Genomic DNA, 23,948 nt, shown 5'->3' with positions numbered 1-23,948 from the left:
ACAAGGCTACCGAAATTGCTTGCAGCTCCCTCTGTAAGTCACTCACAGTATTTAGAGATGTTAGGATACAACCGTTTAGTGCTGTATCACATAATAGTATAGAATATTGTTTTCCTAATTATTTTTAATAGAACATACACAGGATTACAGGCTCCTCAGATATAGGGCCTGGATACTTAATGAACTTTTTAATGTTAAAAGATGTCCTAATGGGATGCTAGTGGAGTTACAGGTTTATGCAAGTGTAAGGCCAACAGCTTATTTGAGTAGGGCTTTGGCGGGGAGTGGTATCTAAAAGTTAATAGTAGAAGATTTTATAATTATCCACGTTTGTAATTTATAGTCCCTTTAAAAGATGCTGCTTTGCTACTAAAAGAATGAGAAATGTCAGCTAATACTAGTCCTTGAATTAACATTCCCAACAGGCATAATTTTGTCCTTAATCTACATTCAAATTTTAGAGATAGTTCATTTTGAAAAGGCTTTAGAGATGAGACAAGCATGAGAATGTTGTAGGGAGCACCCTTAGAGTATTGACCAGAAGTGTTGTAAGAACTCCTAAGAGCTGTAAGAGAGGCCAGTCTTTGTCGTTCATCTGAGACTTTCGGTGATCAGTTGAGGACTTAGATTGATGTAAGAATCAGAAAACCTCAGTTGCAGTAAAGTAGCAAAGATCTATTTCCTACTATGCTATTGATGTCTCATAAGACATTTCAGATGGGGCTTTTTGCAAATCTAAAATTTTTGTGAATTCATTGCCGTATTTTGTGAACTTTTGAATTTTAAAATAATTTCTCCTGAATTAGTTTCTAGTTCAGTTTCTGGGGGTGTTTGTTTTTATGTGGACTAGACGGGGGCAGTAATGGGACAACCCTGTGAACTGGTTTTGAATGTGGCTTGCTCGTTCATGTCTGTGTCGGCCATGGCTGCACCTGTGCTCACGTTAGCATTGAGTAAGCTGTGGTGGAAACAGCAGCCCACAAGCTCTAGCTCTAGTCTGGCAGGTCCAGTCTGCCAACCCTGGGATCCATTCTCAGCACTCTGTCATTATTCTACTTGTTGCTTTAAGTGTTTCCGGTAGAACACTTGACTACTAGTGTTCATTCAGATGACAACTCAGGGGTAATAGAGAGCTCAGGAGTTCTTCACGTCGATTCTGGACAGCTTGATGGTCTCCCCTTAGCATTGTCTCCTGAAGAAACAGCACCTCTATCATGCCTGCTGGGGAAGGTGGACTGTGTGTCCCGGGGCCTGGGACGGGCTCCCACCTGTTAGCACCGCAGTGTTCCTACAGCTCCCAGGGCTCCTAGTTTTCCTTCTCTAACTGAGAGGTTGGCTGTGTTGTCCTCGTAACTCCTTCAGAGCAGAAAATGTATTATCTTTCTTTTTATGCCTTCTTCCTCTTCCCATTCCCTTCTATTTCCTGTTTTGGTTTTTCTCTCTTCATTAAGCAACTCGTGGTTGTATACTTTTAGGCTGGTGAACACATATTTGGATCTGTTAGCTCTAACTACTCCCTATTGAAGATTCTGTGTATATGTGAAGACCTATACTGTGTGCTGTGTGTGACAGAAACATAACCTCTTCATGAAGGAGGCTGTGAAATGTCAGATGCTGTTAGTGATTTCTTCCATGTTATAAATAGATCTGTAAAACAGTATAATAGAAGTGCATTTCACATGATTGTAAAGCCTCATTTAATTTTAACAAAATCATATGTGTAACAATCATATTGTATGTGATATGTGAATGTTTGTGTATGTATATATATGCTGTTAAATATATACACATATATAGCATATAATTGTATATTTTATATCTAGTGCATACAATATATCATATTGCATATTATACATATGTAATAGATAATATTTTACACTATATGTGACACAACATACATGTATAATATATATATGTAATATTTCCCCATAGACCTTTTTTAGAGTATAATATCACTTGATAACTTTTTAATGTCTGGAATATTTTTGTTTTGAATATTTTGTTTTTAAGTTAGGATATTTATTCTCGTGTGAGTAATTGAATGTATATTAGCAGTGTAATACAAACAGCTCAGAGAACTTCTATACAGTTAGAGTGGCCATTTGGAACAGAAGCTATGGAACTTCACATTGGATTTTATACTTTCACTCTCTAATATAGTTTTATGCACTTACCCACCACCAAATCAGAAAATCCATATCAGTTAAAACTAGAAAAACAATTAGCTTTATACCCTCTTTCATAACTTGTGTTCATTTTCTGCATTCAGTTCTTTGAAGGGATTGTGATTTTTCTCTTCACTTGCTTTTTGTGGTAGGATTTAATTCAGGACCTTGGCCATACCAGGAAAGTGCTCTAACACTGAGCTGCATCCCTGACCCCGAGTTCTTGCTGGAGACAGGGTCTCACTGTATAGTCTAGGCTGACTTGGAATTTTCTGGATGGTCCAGGCTGGCCTTAAACTCAAAAGCCTCCTGTTTCAGAATCCTGAGTGCTGGGATTTATAGATCTGTATCACCAATGACCAGTGCTGAAAGTTTTTCCTGAAAAGGAAATAGATGAAAGAGATCTTAGCATTTTAGGGGTCCTGCTGCTTTTAGCTATACTTATAGGTTATGTATTAAATATGGTGAGAGGGAAAAGCTATTTACATTCAAGAATCATTCAAGAAGTTCCAGAATCTTCATAGGCATGATTGCTTCTATATGGAGAGATCAATAATAACCAGTGAATAATGACTTTGAAAATGTACTCTAGCAAACTGAGAGTGTGAAATAGTTACAGAAAAACTAACCCGTGTTGACAGAACCATCGACAAATCAGGAATAATTTAAAAATCATAAAGCAGGCTCTTTGACTAATTCCAAAGGTAACAGTACTGTTCGTGAAAGTGATGTAATTATACTGTTGGTGTCGGCATATCAAAGCTGAACCTTGAATTTCTCTGTTAAATAATTTGAGTGCAAGACTACACAGTGTTAAAATTTTTGCGATCATTTCTCATCTTGGAGTTGATTATAGGCAAGTATCCAGAAGTAATGGCATAAATTAGAATTAATATGTATATTGTAGTAAAAACTACATAAAGGCTTGTAAAGTTCTCGACTGGTGTGATTTTTTTTCTACACACGCTAGACTTTTATTGACTCGTCAGCTAAATGTTTTCAAATTTCATTGACTTTGACGGTTTTCTTAAAAATCAAAGTTAAATATAGTTTTTAGAAAAATCAAGTGGTTTTATGAAATTTTTTAAGGGTAGAGGAGGTCTATTTCCTTTTTTCATCTTCTTCTATGAAAGGTCAGGCGCCCTTCAGTGCCTGGAGTTGGTTCTCCTGTTCTTCCCCAGCCCGTCTCCAGGTAACGTGTTCACTGCTGGACTTCAGTTAGGCGTTTTGCCTCCTGTAATTCAGGGTGGCTTAGTGTTCTTCCCACCCTGCGTGCCTTCCCGCTTCCTGTTAGTTCCTTAAGTCAGTTGTCATTTTGATTTGGAACTTTATTTTAGTGTTATGTTTTTAGATTTAAGTGTTAGGCACAATTGATCCACTGTAGAAAACAGTTTTTCTTTTCTGCAGTATTTCCTTTTCCAACCTTAATAATTTTCTTAGACATCATTCTTTTTACTTCTTTCCTCCTGTATATTAAAACCTGCCTCAGCTCTGTGTTTGGGAATGCAATTGTAAAAGGAACATGAATTTCTTACATCGTTGTATGGGATTTATGTAGCTTTCTTACATATTAGAAGTGATTGAGCCTGCTGATGTCTGTCATTGGGTTGGCAGTTGACAGATTAGTTTAGTATTTAGATTACATTCTTGTAAGAGATTACTAAATGCTTGAATTGTGTCATCTCACTTTGTCCAACAATTAGAGGACCCTGGTGGCTCAGAAGAACTGTAACAGTGGTGAAAATGAATGGGCCAGCAAACTTTCCTGCTGGAGAAGTCACTTCCGTGGTCAGAAGCGTCAGCATCTGACTGTGTTAGAAAGCATTGCCCTGGGCCCTGGGGCCATTGCCTCACCTCCTGACCGCAGGAGCATCCTTTTGACTGGCAGTTCTTATGAATGGAAGGATGGTGTAACATCAGGGAAGTGTAACAGCGACACCACGGTGAAAAGAAAAACCACAGAGGGAGAGGGAAGATGGCTGCCATGGTAAAACTTGGGCAGTGGCAGTTGTAAGAATGGAGGCACCTATCTCTTCCTCATGATGAGCGTTTTTGTAAGGATTGCTCTCTGCACAGGAAGGGAGTTGAAGCTTTTACTGAAGAGTAACTAAAATCATACATGCCAGTAGCTTTAAAGGCATTTCAGTAATTAATGACAGAAAGGCATCTCAGCCAGTAAGATTTTACTCATCTCAGTATTCTTTGTATCACAAGTAGAAAAGACTAGCAAAAATTGTTATCTTTCCACAGTATGCTTCAGGGTCCCTGTAACAAAGGTCAACGTGCAGAACTAAAAATAGTCATACAAATATTTAATGAGAAAGTAAATGTTTGTAAATAAGTGTTCAGAATACAAGAAACATTGGCTTGATGTGTTGTTTATTGGAGTATTAGTTGGGTGTGTTGCTTAATGAGGTACTTTAAATCAAGACCTGGACGTTTATAGTGTAATTTTTAAGTTATAGAGAGGCAAACTGTATTATACTCACGTTCAGTGGACACATCTGCATTACCATATGAGTGAATCTCAGTGGAAAGGTTAGGAGAGTGCCTCAACTGTGCTTGTTTATTTATTCATTTAGTTATTGAAAGGTTAGCTAGCTGGTCACAGGGGTTTACAAAAACAAACTCTTGTGCTGCAGGAGGATTCTGCTTTCTGCTGAGAACTCATGACTGCAGTACTGTATTCTTAGAATAATTCTGCAGTGGCAGGATGCTGCTGTGTTGGGATGAGGCCTTCCTAGCCCTGCTGAAGTTGAGTGAACCTGATACCCTTGGCTATGCTAATTGGTCCTGTTTGTGCCCTTGTAATGCTTTGGTGGCATTTGTTAACGCCATTACAGAGGGTCTTTTCTCCCTAGTTCTGTACTTTGTATAATTAAGTCAAACAATAGTATCACATCTAGTAATGGTAGTGTCTTAACATTGGTATAACTAACTGCTTTCCAGAGCAGTTTTGTTTGTGTTATGTGAGGTTCCTTATTATATAAGTGTAAATGCTATCTACTTTGTTTTGCTGAGGACAGATAGTGGTAGTGCTGGGGTGAATAAAAGAATTTTTTTTTTTTTTGAGTGCTGGTCTGCAATGCTTTATACAAGGTGATGCATCTGATGAATACATCAGAAATGAGGATGAACTCCAAGTAATACTACTGTTAATAACTTGCACTTAAGTAACATTTAAATAATACAAGATAGGAAAACAAAAATGTAAGCCTTTTACCACTTAAAAGTGTTGTATTTTTATTTTATTTTGTTCTTAATTAACTAAAACAAGCAGAGATCAGTAGCCCCGCTTTAATAAGACTTAAAAGATGATATTTACCAAAGGACTCATAACTAATAAGGCAGTCTAATCTTTAACAAATCTTGAAAAAATAAAGTATAAATTATTGTTATGTGCATGTACATGCGTGTGTGTACGCACGCATGCGCTTGTGTGTGTGGCACCTAGGCGTAGTACATGTGCAGAAGTCTAGGACAACTTCGCAGAGTTGGTTCTCTCCTCCCGTCTTAGTGTGGGTTCTTGAGTGCTGGTCTGCAATGCTTTATACAAGGTGATGCATCTGATGAATACATCAGAAATGAGGATGAACTCCAAGTAATACTACTGTTAATAATTTGCACTTAAGTAACATTTAAATAATACAAGATAGGAAAACAAAAATGTTTTGTTTCTCCAGCTGCAGCCATCCGCTGCTGTAGAAGCACTTCCTTCTGTACATTGCAGCTCTTCTAACAGACTTGACACCTGGGCTGGTATTTCTTCACACATCAGACTCACTGCCACGTCTCACCTTTTCTGCGAATTTTGCTGTTGATTGACAGAGGGAAACTCTCTGTTTTTCATGAAGTACTGTAATAAAAAAGTCCTTTTTCAAATTTGCACACTGTAAATACATTTTTTAAAGGGATTCCACATGTTTACTAAAAGGGTGTCATACTTACATAATCCCAGTTGAGCAGTTGAGTGGTTTCTCTCTGAATTTCTACCTCCTTGCCTTTCAAAATAACAATTGAGAACATCGAAAGGGCTAGCGTAAAGAACTTACAATACTTTTCTGTTCGTATTTATTACATATGTGTCTACAAGGGACAGCTGAGATGAGGCATTAACTGTATTCTTCAGAAACACACTCCAGAATGTTCTGGTCCCCCTTTTGTCCCTCCTTTTTAATTTTGAAAATGAAAGTTAGATGGCATAGAGTTATACCGCGTTGGTTGCCCTCTCTAGAAACCCAGTGTTGGAGATAGATAGGGTTGTTGGTTGTTTACTGGTATTCTACGTCAGTCACTTAGTAACTAATTGAATGACTTTGTTTTTTGTTTATGTTGTTTATATTGACTAACTGTTGTTAGGAGATGATTTCGAGTCTTCATGGTGTATTAGATGAACCACTCTGCTGGTGTCCCATCAATGTCTAGTTATGGTGTGAAATAGGACTCTGTGGTAGAAAGAGCCCTGGCTGTTGAGGCAGGTGAGTGCCTCACAGTCTGGAAGTCTCACCTAACTGTGTGGTATACCATCAGTGTTAGACAGTCTCCAGGGTGTTGTTGTCTTTTTCTACATTTACATTTATTTGTATAGAAAAAGGTCAAATATCTATCAGAAGGCTTGTAATAAGAGCAATTAGTGTATAAGGTGCTGTGCACTATTATCTTACTTGAAAAACTAAAATGTCTGTAACTTGACATTATATATTAAAAAAATTCAATCTAATTTAAGAATTTTGTAAGCCTTTATGGAAGAACGTCCCGTCAAAGATCTCAAATTTTCTTTTTATGTAAATTGACAAAAATCATCTTTATTGTGTACAACACTGTGTTTTGATTCATGTATGCATTGTGAACTGCCTAAGTCAGGCCAGTTAACTGACATTTACTGAGGTAAGTGTTCTTTACAGTAAGAGCAGCTGAGAAGCGGAAGCACGTAATGTATCTGTGCGGGGTCTGCCTAATCTCCCAGAGCCTGCCCTGGCAGTGTGGTGCTGTGCTGCGGCCCTGCTCCATTTCATGGAAGGACCTGGGTAGCTTTTCTCTTAGGGACAACCATGTGTTCTGTGCGTGTAAAACGTGGTTAAAACCCGGTGACGTTCAAGTGCTTTCTGTAGTTTTAACATTTAATCGGCATCAGTCTCTTGGTTTTGAACATGGCCTGTAAGACCACTGGGGAAAGTTGACTGGAAGGTGATGTGGAATCGGAGCTGTTTTTACCACTGCTGAATTTTAAACTATTTCAGGATAAAAAAAAAAAAAATTATTTAAACATTCATCTGTGCAAACGGGTTCCAGTTTTTTCTTTTTCCTGACTCAAAGTTGAAGTCTATATTCTTTGAACAGGCGTTAAAAATTAAACCTTAGTTGAATGAGAACACACTTGCAGGTAAGCATCCATGACTGGGTATATAATTCAGATGTTTCAGGAAGTGAAAGTACTCATGTGGCCAGCACTCAGGTAGAGATAACTTACTAACGCTCCAGAGTTAGCTCATGATGCAGCCGAAGTTGGCCACAGCTGCACTGCATGGTCCAGATGTTAAGTACAGGAGGACGGTGATGAACTTTTTCTTTGTCATTTCATCCAAAGCAAACTGTTGGGTTTACAAAGACTGATTTCGGAATGATGAAATTGCCCTGTTGTAAATTAACCCTCTTAATTAGAAGTGGTGCGATGACAGGACACTTAAACTTTTGGCGGTGGTGCTGAATGACAAATCAGCAGGGAAACATGAACACGGCTTTCTGATGACATCTGCCAGTTTATGTCTTCCCAGAGTTCATCCTGCCGTTTCTTGTGTGGTGGGATTGCATACTGGTGTCTGCAGAGCATAGTGAAAGTCTTGCTCAGATAAAAGCTATCCTTGATTATAAAAATTAATACTCTCAACACATAAAACCTGAAGAATTCTAAAACAGACATAGTGGAATATTTTGTTTAAGGCACAGCCATGTCCTCTGAAGGCCAGTATTTAGGATGGAGTAATATATGAGTTTGTCTGACATTTCCTAAGTTCCTTTTCCCACCCCACAGATAATCCTGTGGGAGTTAAAGGATTCTCAACCTCCCTGGAATGCTGAGGAAGTTCCATAAATTATAGGTGCACCAGGATTCCCAGCCTCCATGTTAACTGAGGCCCGTGGCTGCTTGCAGGTTGGATATAAGGAAAGTTGATGAGGGCAGCGTCTACTTCCTCTGCTGCTGAGAGTGAACTCCTGAACCTGTGTTTTCCTTTTTTCTCTTCCCACTGTCTGAGGTCGGATCCATCCACAGCAGGTTAATATGTTTCTGAATAACCAGAGCAAGAGGAAAGAACTCTCTGATTCCTGAGCCTTTTGAGAAGGGGTCTCTTCAGAGCTTCTTAGCCAGCTCAAATGAATGCTTCTAACACATCTGCTAAAGTAGTACTGAAATTGCCAACTTCATCATTTAATTTAAAAAGCTCCCAAGTTGAAGATTACTCCTGTGTCACTTACATTCTTAAATACCCATTATTCTCCCCTGAATGTAGTAATTAAAAGCCTGGAGATTAGAATCTTTGCAACATATTGAGTCCTTTACACAAATGAATAGTGATACATGTCAACATAAACCTCATGTCTACTATTTCTAGGTTTTCTGTTTCATAGCATAATTTATTAGCTCTTTTCTAATCTGCATTTACTGGTTCCTGGTTATTGAGCAGTGAGATAATGGGCATTGAAGAAACCTTGTGACATTTGTGTATCAGGTGAATGGATAACTCAGACATGAGCTTACACTAGCATCTCCGAGGAAACCTGAGGTCCCTGCAGAAGTGTTAAGGCAGAGACAGAGATGAGTGGGAGTCTTACTTTGCTTACTGATTGGCTGGAATCCTCCATGGCCTTTCATTTTCATTAGTGTACAAGTAAAATGAATACGCTCTGTCTAGGCCAAACAGTTTGTGTCTGCATTATGTTTTTGAACATTTCAATGCTTATAAAATAGAGACAAACGCCCTCACAGTTACTAATAAAAGTTAGTTAGTGTCTGCACTGGGCTTTACAGGTTACTGACTGTTTCCTCAGACTTCTCTGATTTGACCATTAAAATGTCTAGCTGGGGGAAAAAAGCCTATGTGAAAAAAATAGAAGGATTTTTTAAATTTCAATTCATTTTTTTATTTTTTTATTTTGGACAGCCAGGCCAGGAAGCTTGTGGCTTTGATTAGCATGCCCCCTACCACATACACTTCTGCTGCTCTTCCTGTTGTATTTGAGAAGCCAGCATCTTCTGCCAGGACATGGCCCGTCCTTTTCATGGGAGATTTCACTTTGATTCTAAAACATGTGACATTCCCTTTAAGCCGTGGTTGGTTGCTGTCTTGTAGATGGAGGTAGTCGGACACCCAGAGTTGTCAGCCTCCTGTCAGTCCTTGTGCGACTTTCCTACACTGTCTGTGTGACACAGTCCTCGGTCTCGTGGTTTCATCAGCAGCGATTTATTATTGTCCTGCATCCCGAAGGCTAAACAAGTCTGAAACCAGGCGACCACAGACACAGACTCTGAAAACGTTAAGGGGAAGCCTTAACTACTGCATTTCCTTTTCCTGCCTTCGCGGGGTTTCCAGTTTCTTGGTGGTCTGTAGCTTCTAGCCACATCACTATTTTAATATTTTTCAATGGTGACTCTATTAATGAGACTAGATAAGAAATTGAAATGTTTGTTTTAAAAATCAAAACTCAGTGTAGCTTTGCAATTAAATAAAATTTGTAGATTGTAAAATTTCTTAGCCCATGTCACATATAATTCAACTTAATATATTCAGATAATTGTAACCTTCAGTTGACTATAGTATCTAGCTAGGGGACTTGATAATTTACTGGTATAAATTATTAGACCTCAAACTTTCACTAGTTTATATCAGACTCAGTAGGAAAGCTAGATTAAAACATTGTTTGATCATAACCCAAGACTCTGACGTAGCAGGTCTGAGTAGGGTGTAGTAACTCTGTAACTAGGGTACCCTAACTCTAAGACGATCTTGATGCTACTGATGCCGCTCCCACAATCACCCGGCTCCTTAACCACCGCGCAGGTGTGTGGTGTCAGGAAAACAGGGAACACTTGCATCCCGTTTCCCTGTTAACATGTGTTAACTGTCTGTCAGATTGCTTCAGCTCCTTTTCTCTCATCCTTTTTTCTGAAAGAAAGAATGATGAAGTGGTTGAATACGTACGAGTCCTTCTCACTGCTGATTCTCCTCTTCCCTTCCACAGAAGAGAACTGCTCCAAAGCGTAATCCTCCCTACTGGGTCTGGCTACATGTGTTAGTCCTAAAAAGGAAAGGTTTTTTTGTTTTGTGTTGTGTTTTGTTGGGTTTTAAATCATCTGTAAACAACATAGTATATATCTTTCTGCTCCCATCTGCTCATGGTAATCATCTTCTCCAGTCCGTGAGTTGCTTTTTAAAAAAATAATAGTTTTATTAACTCTGAGAATTTCATACAATGCATTTTGATCATATTCACCCCCTTCCCAAGTTACTCTCAGATCCATCCCTGCCACCATATTTATGACTTGCTTCTTTGTTTTTTTGTTTTTCTTTTTCTTTTTCAGAGATACCTTTTGAACAGAAATCCTTAATTTTAATTGAAGGAAATGACACTAGTTTCCCTTTTCAGTGTTTTCTGCCTCCTGTCTTGAAGTTCTTAGTTTCTCAAGTAATTTTTGGAGATCTGCACTTTGTAGTTACAGTGGTCAGTAGTCACTTGAAATAATGGTTAGTCTGAGTTAAGTTGTGCTATACATCATATTGATGTAAAATACATGCATCAGTTCCAATACATAGTATTAAACAGGATGTAAAGTACCCAGTTAACAAATTTCAGATGTGAATTAGCTAGAATGTAATAGGAAATTAGTTTCACATGTTTATTCTAGAAAAGTTCAAAATAACAGAACTGCTCACACTATATTTTTAGACTCTAGAAGTGTGCTGTTGGGTAGAACTTAACCATCATGATGATTGTGTTCTGTGTCTGCCCTGTCCAAGACCATGGCCCTCAGCTGCATGTGGAGGGATAACATTTTAAATGTGGCTCTGATAACTGAGAAGCTGATTTTTAAATTCCAATTTAATTCACTAAATTTGAGTACCCACATTCAGCTGTTGGCTACTGTATTGACTAACATCAAGAATTTTTGTTGTTGTTGTTGTTCCTTTGGCATACACCTTTTTCTTTATTTTTACATTTTTAATCTCTGTGTTTCTTTTTCTGTGTGTGTGTGTGTGTGTGTGTGTGTGTGTGTGTGTGTACACAAATGCCACAACATGCCTCTGGAGGTCAGAGGATAAACTTTCAAGAATGTGGTTTCTAGGGATCTATCTAGGGTTGTTGGCCTTGGCAGCAAGCACATTTATCCACCGAGCCGTCTAGTTGACCCTCCTTTGGTCTGGTTTTGCACCACATACCACACTGTCTCTAGGAACTAAGAGCACACATATTCCTGTTTGTTTTCTCCCTCAATCTTGTGATGGCCATTCTTGACCCGTCTGTTTTCACATGAATATGAAATACATACAGCTCATTGCTTTTCACAAAATAACTTCCAGGATTTTGATTGAGATTGTATTGAATAAATACTTTGTCTATTCATAAACATAGTATAGGCATCTATTTACTTAAGTCTTCAATTATGTTAATAACGTGTGACCCTTTTCTGTGTAAAGGCCTTAGACATCACTTGTTAAGTGTATTTCTAGCTATTTGTTTGCTGTTAGTAAAGGTATGAGTTACTAGTTAGATGCTCTAGCTTTTGTGCTATATGGAAATACGTTTGGCCAGGTGGCAGTGGTGGCAGCGAATGCCTATAGTCCCAGCACTCGCAGGAGGCAGAGGCAGCTGGATCTCTGATTTCCAGGCCAGCCTGGTCTACAGAGTGAGTTTCAGGACAGCCAAGGCTGCACAGAGAAACCCTGTCTCAAGAAACAGAAACAAAAACAAACAAACAAAAAATACATTAGATTTTAAGTTATTCTTATATCAAGCAATTGTAGAAAATTACTTACTCTCGGGTTTTTATTGTATCCAATTCTAAGCATTTGTAAGTAATGAGAATTTTTTCCTAATTTTTAAAAATTTTAATGAATTTTAAAAGATTTATTATGTGTGCCTGTCTCTGTGGGGATATTTATGTTTGTGTTCAGTTTCTCATGGAGGCCAGAAGAAGCCATTAGATTTCTCTGGAGCTGAAGTTTTATCTGGTTGTAAGCTGCCTGGTACCATAGCTGGGAACTGACCTGGGTCCTAGGCAAAAGCAGTATATGTCTGTGTATGTACAGATATACTCTAACTGTTAAGCCGTCTTTCCAGCCGCCCATTTCAGTTATCTTACGTCTTTCTATATTGCTGCCCTAACCAGGACCTCAGTTTACAAGAACCAGCAAACTTTACTTTACTTTTATTTTTAAAGGACCAGATTGAAAGGAAGTCAACAATAAAAATGTATATAGAGTCTTTGGTGTTTTCAAAGTAGTCAAAACTGTCCTCTGTCTTGAAAAGTTTGTATTAATTAAGAAGGGCTGTTCACTAACACAATTCAATAAAAGGGGCTGTTTTTCATAGAGGATATTGAAGCAAAGAGTGACCGTAGTCATGAAGGAAGTGGGATGAAATAAAACTGTCTAATGGTTGGCAAATGTAAAGGAATGTTATTGTGTTGACTGCACCTGGGTGTGAACTAACCCTGTCTTTTGACGTCCCTTTAGGAGAAATAGAAATGAAGGTGCATATACACACGAAATTCTGCCTCATTTGTTTGCTGACATTCATTTTCCATCACTGCAACCACTGCCATGAAGACCATGACCATGGCCCTGAGGAGCTCCACAGACACCATCGTGGGATGACAGAGTCGGAGTCAAGCAAATTTTCAGTGCAGGATGCTGAAAATGAAAAAAAGTACTATATTGAGAAACTTTTTGACCGTTACGGTGAAAATGGAAGGTTATCATTTTTTGGTCTGGAGAAACTTTTAACAAACTTGGGCCTTGGAGAGATCAAAGTCGTTGAGATTAATCATGAGGACCTTGGCCATGATCATGTTTCTCACTTAGACATTCTGGCAGTTCAAGAGGGAAAGCATTTTCATTCACACAACCACCAGCATTTCCACAATCACTTAAATCCAGAAAACCATACCACTACCAGTATAACATCAAAAAGAAACCACAAATGTGATCCAGAAAAAGAGGCAGCTGAAGTACCCATCAAATCTGATGATAAACACCTGCATGACCACAATCATCGTTTACATCATCGCCATCGTCTACATCATCACCTAGATCATAACACGACTCGGCGTGTCCATAATGATTCTGTCACTCACAGTGAGCATGGGGAGCCTGGTCACGGGCCTTTGACAGAGACCAATAAAACACAAGAACAATCTGAAGTTAAGTCGTTGAAGGTCAGGAGGAAGGAAAAAGGGAAGAGAAAGAAAGAAAACTCTGAGGTTAACACACCAGGCTTCCTCCCCAACCATGACCACAGTGAACAATATGAGCATAATCGGGTTCACAAACTTGACCGTGTACATAGCCCAGGTCATCCCCATGTACATCTTCCAGAGCACGATGGTCATGATCTTGGTCACGGACACCAAGATCTTGATCCTAATAATGAAGGTGAACTTCGACACACTAGAAAGCGAGAGGCACCGCATGTTAAAAAAAGTGCAATTTATTCCACTCCCAGCCACAAAGACCATAATGAAGACGACCGCCAACATGAAGTAGGTATAAAATACACAGTGGTGTCTGGTGGTTAGTTGGTAGTTGTGGAACAGTTTAGGTTAGGATAAGGAGTAGTTACATATGTATACTTGTGGAACATCAGATAACAGTTCTAAGCATTAAGGAATCAAAATCAGTGTTGGAAATTTTTAATCACAGTTTTATTTATTCTCAAATTTGGATACCCGAAGTCTAAATATTTAAGTGTTGTTTGAAAATATATTCTTTAGTTCATTTTACTAAGTTGTTTCATGAATTCTGACTCTCTAGTAACAGTTGTCACTGTTAATACTATGACTGCTTTTTAAATATTTGAAAATTAAAACATGTTTGCTCAGTTCAACCTGAGTTTTCTGGAAGTAGGTAGAACAGTTTGTCTTGCATCATTATTAATTATGATTGCCAGTGTTTAGCTTCTGAGTTTCTGTGCATGCATTGGGCTGCTTCTCTCTTTTTCTTTATGATAGGGCCTATTGTGATACCAGTCTTTACTGAGGCACTTCACAGACCCCTGTGAATCTAAAAATACGTAATGGAAAATCCCAGTACTACTGGAATGGTCTCGTTTTTCTCCTAAATCTTCAGGCTTTGGGAGGCTTTTTGCTTTTGATTGTTTCCTCCTTGTTTTTTTTAAAGTGTGCTTCTTTTTTTGTTATATGTATACCAATACTACTTTTTATTCTGATTTCTAGCAATCCCATTAAAATTTAGAAAAGTTTGTTGACTTTATATGTTTATATAAATAGTAAGCAGCACCATCAGATGAGGGGAGTTGGCCTGTTTTGTTGATGTCACTACTTTTGAGATTAATGTGCATCTGAGTAGTTTGATGGTAGTTCTTTCCTGGCTACATCAGCAGACACTTGTTTCCAGCAGTTATAAACAGCAGTTTTTACAATAAAATATATTAAAATTTTAACGAGATTTTAAAGTGTACATTTATTATTATGGATAAGGCCTCAGTGCCTACCCTAGATGATAACATGTTGTATTCTCATATTTACTGTGTGTATCAGACCCAAGAGGTCTCCATGCTATTGTGCTCACAGATCTGATGCCCTGACACCCTGGTATTTTGAAAATGTTTTGGGCATTGAGTAGGCTAGTACCTCACAGTTACTAAGACCTGAGAGTAGGTCTTGATTTTGTGTGTCGTGGTTATTTTGAGCTATTAAAAGATGAAGTACTTAGGCAGTAGGTCATTAAAGAAGTATGCAACCAGACTGGGTAGACAGAAGAGGAAAAGGGAGGGTCCAGTTCCTTACCTTAATATAAGACATTAATTTTTACTTTATGATAGATCCAGACTTGTGTAATTGCATTCTGCTTTGTTTTTAACATGTCAGTGGATAAATCTTTTTTTTTCCTTTGTACTGAGATTAAACCTAAGACCTTGCAGTGAGGGACATCCCCAGTCACTGCCCTTTTTCATCTTTCTTTCCCTCTAGTGCACATCAGCACATCAGACTAGACTGGTGGTTGTCTGGGGTGTGTGTGTGTGTGTGTGTGTGTGTGTGTGTGTGTGTGTGTGTGCATTTTAATGGATTGCTGTTACTATTTTGCTGTTGTGATGATCAAACCCATTGAGCTAAAGTGTGCCCCAGCATTCAATATAACATTCTCCTAGAATGCCTTTGGCAGGAAAAAATGCCTGTGTTGATGGATTTTTGAGTCACTGATACTGCAGTTTGGTAAGGAAGAGCCCTTCTGATCCTATACGAATCTTTGGGGACATGGCTGAGTAATTATCTTTCATGTATTGGACTAGAAAAATGACTAGGATCTCTAGAAAGTCTTGAGTAACCTAGTAGAATATATTCCTATTTTAAATCTTTACATAAATTCCTATGGAAAGGATGATTCTTAGGGATCTGTATCACAATTATTTTCAAGTGATATTTAGAATGTCTTAATTGTACAATAGTTTATTTTCTGCTTAATAGTCTTAAAACCTGCTTATATTCAATTTGTTTATCCGTTTCCTTGCAGTGTTTGAACGTCACTCAGTTGTTAAAACACTATGGTCTTGGTGCCAACTCTCCCATCTCACCTGATCTGTTTACGTACCTTTGCCCTGCGTTGCTGTATCAGATCGACAGCAGACTTTGTATTGAGCATTTTGACAAACTTTTAGTTGAAGATTTAAATAAGGATAAAACTCTGGTTCCTGAAGATAAGGCAAATATAGGGGCATCAGGTAAGAGACTTTTCTTTCTTCCTTGAGATAGTACTTACATTGTCACTTAAATTATAGGTTAGTTAAAAAGAAACACCAAATTGTTGGTTTCATTTTAGTGTCAGATTTAATGTTCTAATCAGATTTAGATACGCATATGAAATATTGGGGGAGAGAAGAGGCTGATTATGTTTTTATTTTTATTCTTCTGGCCTGGCCGTATAGAGGAGTATTCTTTTTGACAAGCACCTATACATCATGGGACCTCTAAAGTTATTTTATATTACAATTATTTAATCTTTTGCAGGAGTAGGGCTTCGTGAACGCAAAGGTGATTGGATTTTAAAGAAGTAAAATGGGAAGCTAGAAGCTAAACAATGGCAATGTCTCTGACATGCCACATAGTTGGAATATCAACTTCCTCCTGCTTATTTCCTCCAGGTTCCGAAGGGGTGAAACCAATACTGTGTGCAGACTGCTCCTAGGCTGGTTGGTTGGTTGTTTTCCCATCATATCCGGGTGGCTGGATATCTCCCCTGTGATGGTCAGACTTCCCTCCTAGCATTGAAAACTCTGCTATCTGACAGTTTGTAACTCTCAAGGATCTGGAATCCACCATCATTCTTTTGATAGAATCTAGAACTTATTTCCCTCTAACAATCTTCTTTCCCCCTTTTCTCTTGTATAACCAGGAGTCTAATTGTAGACATTTTCTAACTCCAGGCACTCTATTATAACCTTTGCTTATTACATTGGTCTTGTTTGTTTGATTGTTAAATAGCTTCATTATCTTCTTGCCTATGTTCTTACCCCTTGCAAGGCATTTCTGGCACTTAATCTCGATTTATTTTCTAAAATGTAAGTGAGATCCTCCGGCATAGAAGTTGTTCGTTTTCAACATTACATTAATAATTTAGTTTATTTACTTTGTAAACATATATTGCAGGCAATCTTCTAAACTCAATTCATTTACTCCTCCCAGCAGTCTTAGAAGGCAGCATGTCAGGTAGTAGGTAGTTGTGCTAGGGTTCAACCTGCATAATTAAGACATTTTGGTATTTATATGCCAAATGTTTCATATGCTTTTTATTTCCCGCTAAATTTCAGCAATAATTCTGAGAGAGAAATTTTGTGATTGATTCTTTAGTTTTAATTTTTCATGTGTGGTTTTGTTTTCTTTTTAGGTAGAATCCAAGGCAGAGAGAACTTAAGTAACTTGCCCACGATTTGCAGACTTAATTAGTGACAGCCCACAAACGTTGAGGGTTGTCTGATAGAAGTTGTGGGCAGCTCATCCTGTACCATTGCCTTCTGGATTTAGCTGAATCCTCCATTCCCTCCATGATATTTGCCATATCCTTACACTAGTTAATACTTTGCATTACATCCCCGGCACATTTCCTTTTTTCTCATGCACACTGTCCCGTGCCCGATGGTGTCAAGGGTAGAGTCCCCTGCTTTGCTGATCCGTAGGCTGTCTGTACCTCCCACTTACTCCCTACTCTTGCATCCCAACCTCTCACATTTCTCATTTCTCAACGTAATAAGCTTAGCACACAGCTAATGATGTCACTTTTCTTCCATTCTTCTCTGCCTTCTGTGTCTCTTCAGAGTTTCAGCTCAGACATTAGACATTTTGTGCTAATTTACCATTCAGCAGCAGCTTACCCAAGTTCCCTGTTGACACATCTACATGTGTCCCTAATAGCAGAGATTTGGGAGGATCTTGTTTTTTTTTTTCCAAGACAGGGTTTCTCTGTGGAGCCCTGGCTGTCCTGGAACTCACTTTGTAGACCAGGGTGGCATTGAACTCACAGAGACCCACCTGCCTCTGCCTCCTGTGTGCTGGGATTAAAGGTGTGCAATTTAGGTAAATGTTTTTGTTTGGCCTCAGTTACTTAAAGGTAGTGACTAGAAGTCTCCTCTCTACACATAGTAAATAGAGCTTTGGATAAGAAATAAGCATTCATGTTGATTTAACGAATAAATTGTTTAATATTAGTCTGGAAGTTCTCTGTTGTATTCCAGGAAGATATTTATTGAAAATTAACATTGAAGTTAATTAATTTGTCCTCTTTCTTGACTTCATGCATATTGTTCTTTGTAGATGAGAGACCATCTCTCTTACTGCCACAAAAAGGGAATTGGAGATTAAGCTTAATTGGAAAAAAAAATGTACTTTTTCTATTAGGGAGAAATGGAACCTAACAAGGTTGTTTCATTTGAAGTTAAAACCAGTAGTGTTTTCATTTTGAAGGATTCTAAAAAAAATTCCAGTTCTTTGTTTTCATGCCAGTGGTGAATTAGGACTTTTAATTAGTGTTGTCTATAATGTAATATTGCCATAATCCATATATTGAAATAAAGCTGTTGACAGGTATGCAACTAGTAATTCTAGAAGTTAACAGCTTATTTAATTCAAAAGCCTTAAAGGAAATTGTGCTTGTTTTGAAAACAAATATGTTAAAACTAGTGAATATTGATTAGTTGTTTGCAGGTGGTTTTTAGCATTGTCAGAAATGCAGCTTGAATTAATTATGTTCTGATAGATGTTAATAATTGTTAGAGAGAATGCCCTGCTAGTAATTATTTTTAATGACTGCTACACCATTAAGAAAGGTTAACTTGTTTTATATATATCTCCCATAGTGACTCAACTACTACCTCATTAACTTTGTTCAAAGACTGCTGTAAACCAAATACCCTGAATAGTCTGCATGGTAGAAATCATTTGTTTCACAAGATTGGCTCATTTAGTCATAGAGTTGACCCTCGCTTAATTACCAAGGGGGGTCGTGAAGAGGCTGCTAAGCATTTTCTGCCAATTAAAATGCTGAAGCAGTGTAGAAAACTGCCATCTTGCACATGCTTTGCACCAAGTTAATTAGAAAGTTTCCACAGATGAGCGCTTCTTTTTAAAAGAATGCATTTTCTCTCCTGGTAATGAGAAAAGGAGTTGGTGAATAACTAAGCTTGAAGACCTTTAACGTTTCAAGCAACCTAATTTGTGGAAGAAGTGAAGCTTGCTTCAGACACTTAGCTCTTTTTATTACATATGGTATCTTGGGTACAAATAAAGAAAACATTAGCTAGTTGTATTTAATAGTTTGCATATTGCTTGCTAGGTATCAGTTTTCTAAAGGATACCTTTCCAGCTGTGTTTTACACCAAATAAATTGTGATTAGAAAAGCACAACTATTTGGTTAGAAATTGGAAAAAAAAATCCATTGCTTTTTTTCCCTGGTGTATTTAAAAAATTAGGAGCTTATGTAAGCTAAAAATCAGTGAACAACCTTGAAAGGTATTTCTAAATACAGAATATTCAAAACAGCTTCACACTTCTGGGTCAAAGAATTGTTATTTTTTATGAAAAAGATTAGTAACTTGCTAGGAAAATGGATACGCAAAGTTCTAGTAGTAGAGAACTGAGATGTTCTGAAAAGTTTAAACAATTGAAAGAGGATGTTTATCCTGTGCACATGGACAGGAGTGGTGCTGCTTCTGAATGAAATAGTTGTCGTGGGATAGTTGTTATCTGTGGGAGATGTCTGGATGGTTCTGAGTTTTTATGTATTTTTTAATGTTTGTGGGAATTTTGTCTGCATATATTTTTGTGCACCATGTCTGTGCCTTGTGCCCTCAGAGGCCAGAAGAGGGCATCAGATCCCCTGGAACTGCAGTTACAGATGGATGTGAATCACCATGTTGGTGCTGGGAATTGAACCCAAGTCCTCTGCAAGAGCAGCAAGTGCTTTTAACCACTGAGCCATCTGTCCAGCTCCACGACTTACTTTATTATTTCTTAGTACTGGCACAAATAGGTGATAATTCATGGTAGATAAATTATTAACCTTACTGCCTGTGTCTGGTGACCTCAAAGAAAATATGAGTGCTTTGAGATAATTTTATGCAATACAATGTTGTCTTCATCTTTATCACAATTAGCTCAAATTTAGAACTGTCATTTAGATTAACTGTTACCATTTCTTCTTACTTTCAGGCAAAATTATCGTCAATTTGTCTTGCTTTTCTTTTTTTGTGAAGCCTCCTTTAGTAAGAAAAGCACAAGTGATACATAAAACTTAGTCAAGCATTCTCTGAAAGTACCACGATTTTACGAGGGAAACAGAGTCAGGCCTGGTTAGGTGTCTTGTTACCATCCCACCTGTCACCATTTATTACCAGCCCTGCCTATCCCCTGGGTTCTTGTGCTCCTGAGGCAAGTCCCTAGACCCCATGACATTCTAAAATTGCTAATTTTATGTTAGATGTTTTACCACATGTTTTAAAAGTTAAACCAATAAAATGGGAAAATGTTTTCTTCCATTTTTGTGTTAGAGTAAAATATAACAACAGTTTGATTTAGTTATTATTAAGTGTACAGTTCACTGGTATTAAATAGACTCCTAACAGTACATCTCTATCTCTATAACTCTTCACCTTGCAAAACTGAAACTCTCTTCTCATTAAGCAGTAGTTTCCCATTCGTCTCAACTTCCAGCCTCTAAAACTATTGTCTGTATTTCACTAAATTCTGTGACCCAGTAGTAAAGCCAGACAGAGCACAAACAAATTAGAGCCCAGTGTTCTTATAAACACCCATGTGCAAATTCTCAGCAATGGGTCAGAGACTGATGAGAAATCTGTTGATCTTCCTACTGAGGAGCCCTTGCGTATGATGGATGAGTTGTTTCCTTTGTAACTTTTCAAGTTCCTCCTTGTTTTTTCAGGAGTTTGAGTATAGTGGGCCTTGGTGTGGATCTCTTCAGGTCTATCTTAAAGTTGAACTCACTTTTTCTTCGGGTTTTCTATTCGTGCCTTCTGTCTGTTTGTGACATTCTAGTCATGCTTCTTCACGTGCTTGTGGGAGCCCATTCTCGGATTCCTCATGGCTTTACCCAGCAGGTCCGCATAGAGGATGATTAGGACCATGGGCCTGAGTGCAGGTGTCTGAGATGGTCTGCAATTGGCTGTGCTGGGGGAGGAGGTCTTTTGCTCCACCCTTGGCGTCTCTATAAAAACCCTGGGGCAGAGACAGTCGGGCCCCTTGGAAAAGGTTCCAGGCCCTCTCAAGGCTATCCTTTATTTTCTGTTTATCTCCGCAAGATTCTCCACAATAAATCCTTCTATCTAATATTTCCTGCTGCTCACACTCAAGAAAACTCTGGGGAGCTGTGAGGTTGGTGGGTAAACGCCGCACACGTGCTCATGCTGTTTCTTCCTCTTTATCGCCCTAAATAGAAACCTTCTAATCATTAAGCGTTATATTAACTCCACATTTTCACCTCTTCCAGCCCATAATAAGATCAAGTTTACTTTCTTTATGCAAATTTTAACTATTCTAAATACTTCATATAAATAGAATTAGGCAATATTTGTTTTCTTCTCTGGCTGGTGTATTTTACTTACTATATTTTTAGGCATCATTCATTTGAATTGAACGGTGTTTCATTAAGTGCGTCTATTATCTGTTGATAATCATTTGGGCACTGACCAGTTGTCAGCAGCATGACATAGATGCATAAGCCTGTGAGTCTGCCTCCATCTCATTCCTGGTTTGTATAGCTTGTCTGTGTTTAGTCTTTTGAGGAACTGCCAAACAGTTCTTACACTGGTTACCCTGCTTGCTTATCTTCCATTAGTGTTCAGAAATTCCAATTTCTCCATGCCCTTGCCAGCAAGTGTTTTTATTTCCACCTCTGCCAATCAAAGACTAGACTTACGTGAAAGAGTTAAGCTATGATGTTGTCCCAGGTTATTTGTCTCATCAATGAGTTAGCCGATGCTTTTACTCTTTAGTTTTAAAAGACTTTGTTAGGTAGATATGGTGGTGCACGCCTTTCATCTCAGCTCTCTTGAGGCAGAGTCAGGAAGATCTCTGAGAGTTGGAGGCCAGCTTGGTCTATATAAAGAGTTCCAGGCCCACTAAGTCTACATAGTGAAACTCTGTTTCAAAACCAAACAAAAGTAGTCTTTTGAAGATACCCTTTAAAATATTTTATATAGAAGCATACTATATATTTTCTTAATTTAAGAAATAGAAACTTTTTTAAAGGCACATTTTAAAGTCACATAGATTATTTAGTTTTATTTATCCTAACATTTTTGCTTTTAGCTTTTCAGTTGGTGATCATTGACCAAGTAATTGATAAATGTTTGCCATATAAACAAGAAACCTCCAGAACCTTTCATCATTTTTAATGTGCATTTATCTGAATTTTGTATTAACATGTAAGCCATTTGAAGGAAGAGATTTCAACATGATCCTTTTCTTTGATCAGCTTGAGGTGTGGCATTGTCTCTCGTCTGAGTACATGTCATGCCCTCTGAGTGAGGATGGTACCTTTAGATTGGGAAGTCATGACCCTGGATTGAATTGTGGAAGACTTTTTCCTTTGTGAGATTGTAAGAGTTTCTGAGTTTCAGTTATCAGCTATCACATCTGCTGAAGATTTTCTAATCATAACTGAGCTTTCCTCTTTCCTCTCCTCTTAGACCACAGAGTTTCTTTCTGGAGGGAAGAGACATAAGTACCATAGTGTAGTTGGAGTTTTCTTTGGGCCACCAACCAGCTCCCAAATAAAGACACAGAAACTCATTATTAGTCATGAATGCTCGGCCTTAGTTTAGGCTCAGTCCACTTTTGACTTAATTTAACCTGTTTCTATTCATCCACATTTTGCCTTGGGCTTTCTGCCTTTCTTTCATTCTGTGTGTCCTACTTTGCTGCTTCCTGTAAGTCTGGCTGGCTGGCCCCTGGCATTTCCCTGGCATCTCTTTTTCTTTCTTTTCCAGCCTAAATTCCTCTTCTTACTCTCCCTGCTCGGAAGTCCCACTTACCCTCCTCCCTCGATAATGGCAGTTCAGCTTTTTATTAGACCAGTCAGGTGCCTTAGGCAGGCAAGGAAAAACAACAACACACTTTTACATAATTAAACAAATGCAGTACATCTTTACATAGTTAAACAAATATTCTGCAACACCATAGCTATTACACATGAGCTCACACAACTCCCTAGGTGCGTGTGGTTAGTTTTGTGTGTGTTACTCTGCTAGTGACTGATTTTCATTTATAGTGCATTTAGTGCACCTATTAGCATATTGGAAATTTGATGTTTGTTGAGTTAGATTTTGTTAATTTGACTACTTTACTCTTGGATAGCAGACCAAGACTATTTGAAATTGTCATTGTAGAACATTACTGTTGTGTGAATTCATAGAATGTTTCCTAGACTTTTTTTTCTCATCCAAGATACTACTAGCCAGAAGTTAGCATGAGGGTTTGAGATGCATTGCCTAAGACAGTGTTCCTTTTGAGTAGCTTATTGTTTAAGTAGTCGATTTTCTCTCAGCGCCTTAACAAGCGGATTTTTCTTTTTACTCATACTAGATTCAAACTCAAGACTTGGAAATGCTTGGTTCTCCACCATTACACTTTACCTCAACTCTGTGAACAGATTGTTAAAATATGCTGATTAATATTAATATTAATGTTGTTTTACTATGTCTTGGAATTCCAAGAAGTAATAAGTTTATGTTTTAAGTATGCTTCCAGTGTTGATATTTTATTAATTTTTTTACATTATGTTATGTGAGTGGTTAATCATCTCAGATGTATAGTATATCAAATAAATGGCATTGTCTGTAGATTAAAATATAGATATTTACTTCTATACAAATGTCTTCATACTCCAAAAGTGAACACATAGAATGTATTGTGTAGAATGTAACCTGAGAAAAAATACATGGATAACAAGTTTACCCAACTAGATATTTTGCAAACAATGGACTTTAATTTAGCATCTTTACCTTATGTTTGAATTTTCCTAGACACTGTGGCATAGAAATAA

At 38.0% G+C, this 23,948-nt stretch overlaps 1 protein-coding gene across 3 annotated transcripts in view; it reads left to right on the top strand.

Annotated features, from left to right (window-relative positions):
- Slc39a10 (solute carrier family 39 member 10) overlaps positions 1-23,948 on the top strand; it is a 52,438-nt gene that overhangs the window by 5,119 nt on the left and 23,371 nt on the right. For all 3 annotated transcript variants that reach the window (XM_059278863.1, XM_059278860.1, XM_059278862.1), the window contains exons 2-3: positions 12,896-13,920; positions 15,911-16,118. In XM_059278863.1, the coding sequence (XP_059134846.1) occupies positions 12,907-13,920; positions 15,911-16,118 (1,222 nt within the window). In that variant the 5' untranslated portion in view covers positions 12,896-12,906. The remainder of the gene's footprint in view (positions 1-12,895; positions 13,921-15,910; positions 16,119-23,948) is intronic.

This window comes from Peromyscus eremicus, chromosome 13, assembly GCF_949786415.1.
Source record: "Peromyscus eremicus chromosome 13, PerEre_H2_v1, whole genome shotgun sequence".
In the NCBI taxonomy this organism is placed as follows: domain Eukaryota; kingdom Metazoa; phylum Chordata; class Mammalia; order Rodentia; family Cricetidae; genus Peromyscus; species Peromyscus eremicus.
The sequence above is the reverse complement of the archived record's forward strand: the minus strand, read 5'-3'. Positions and strand labels throughout refer to the sequence as shown.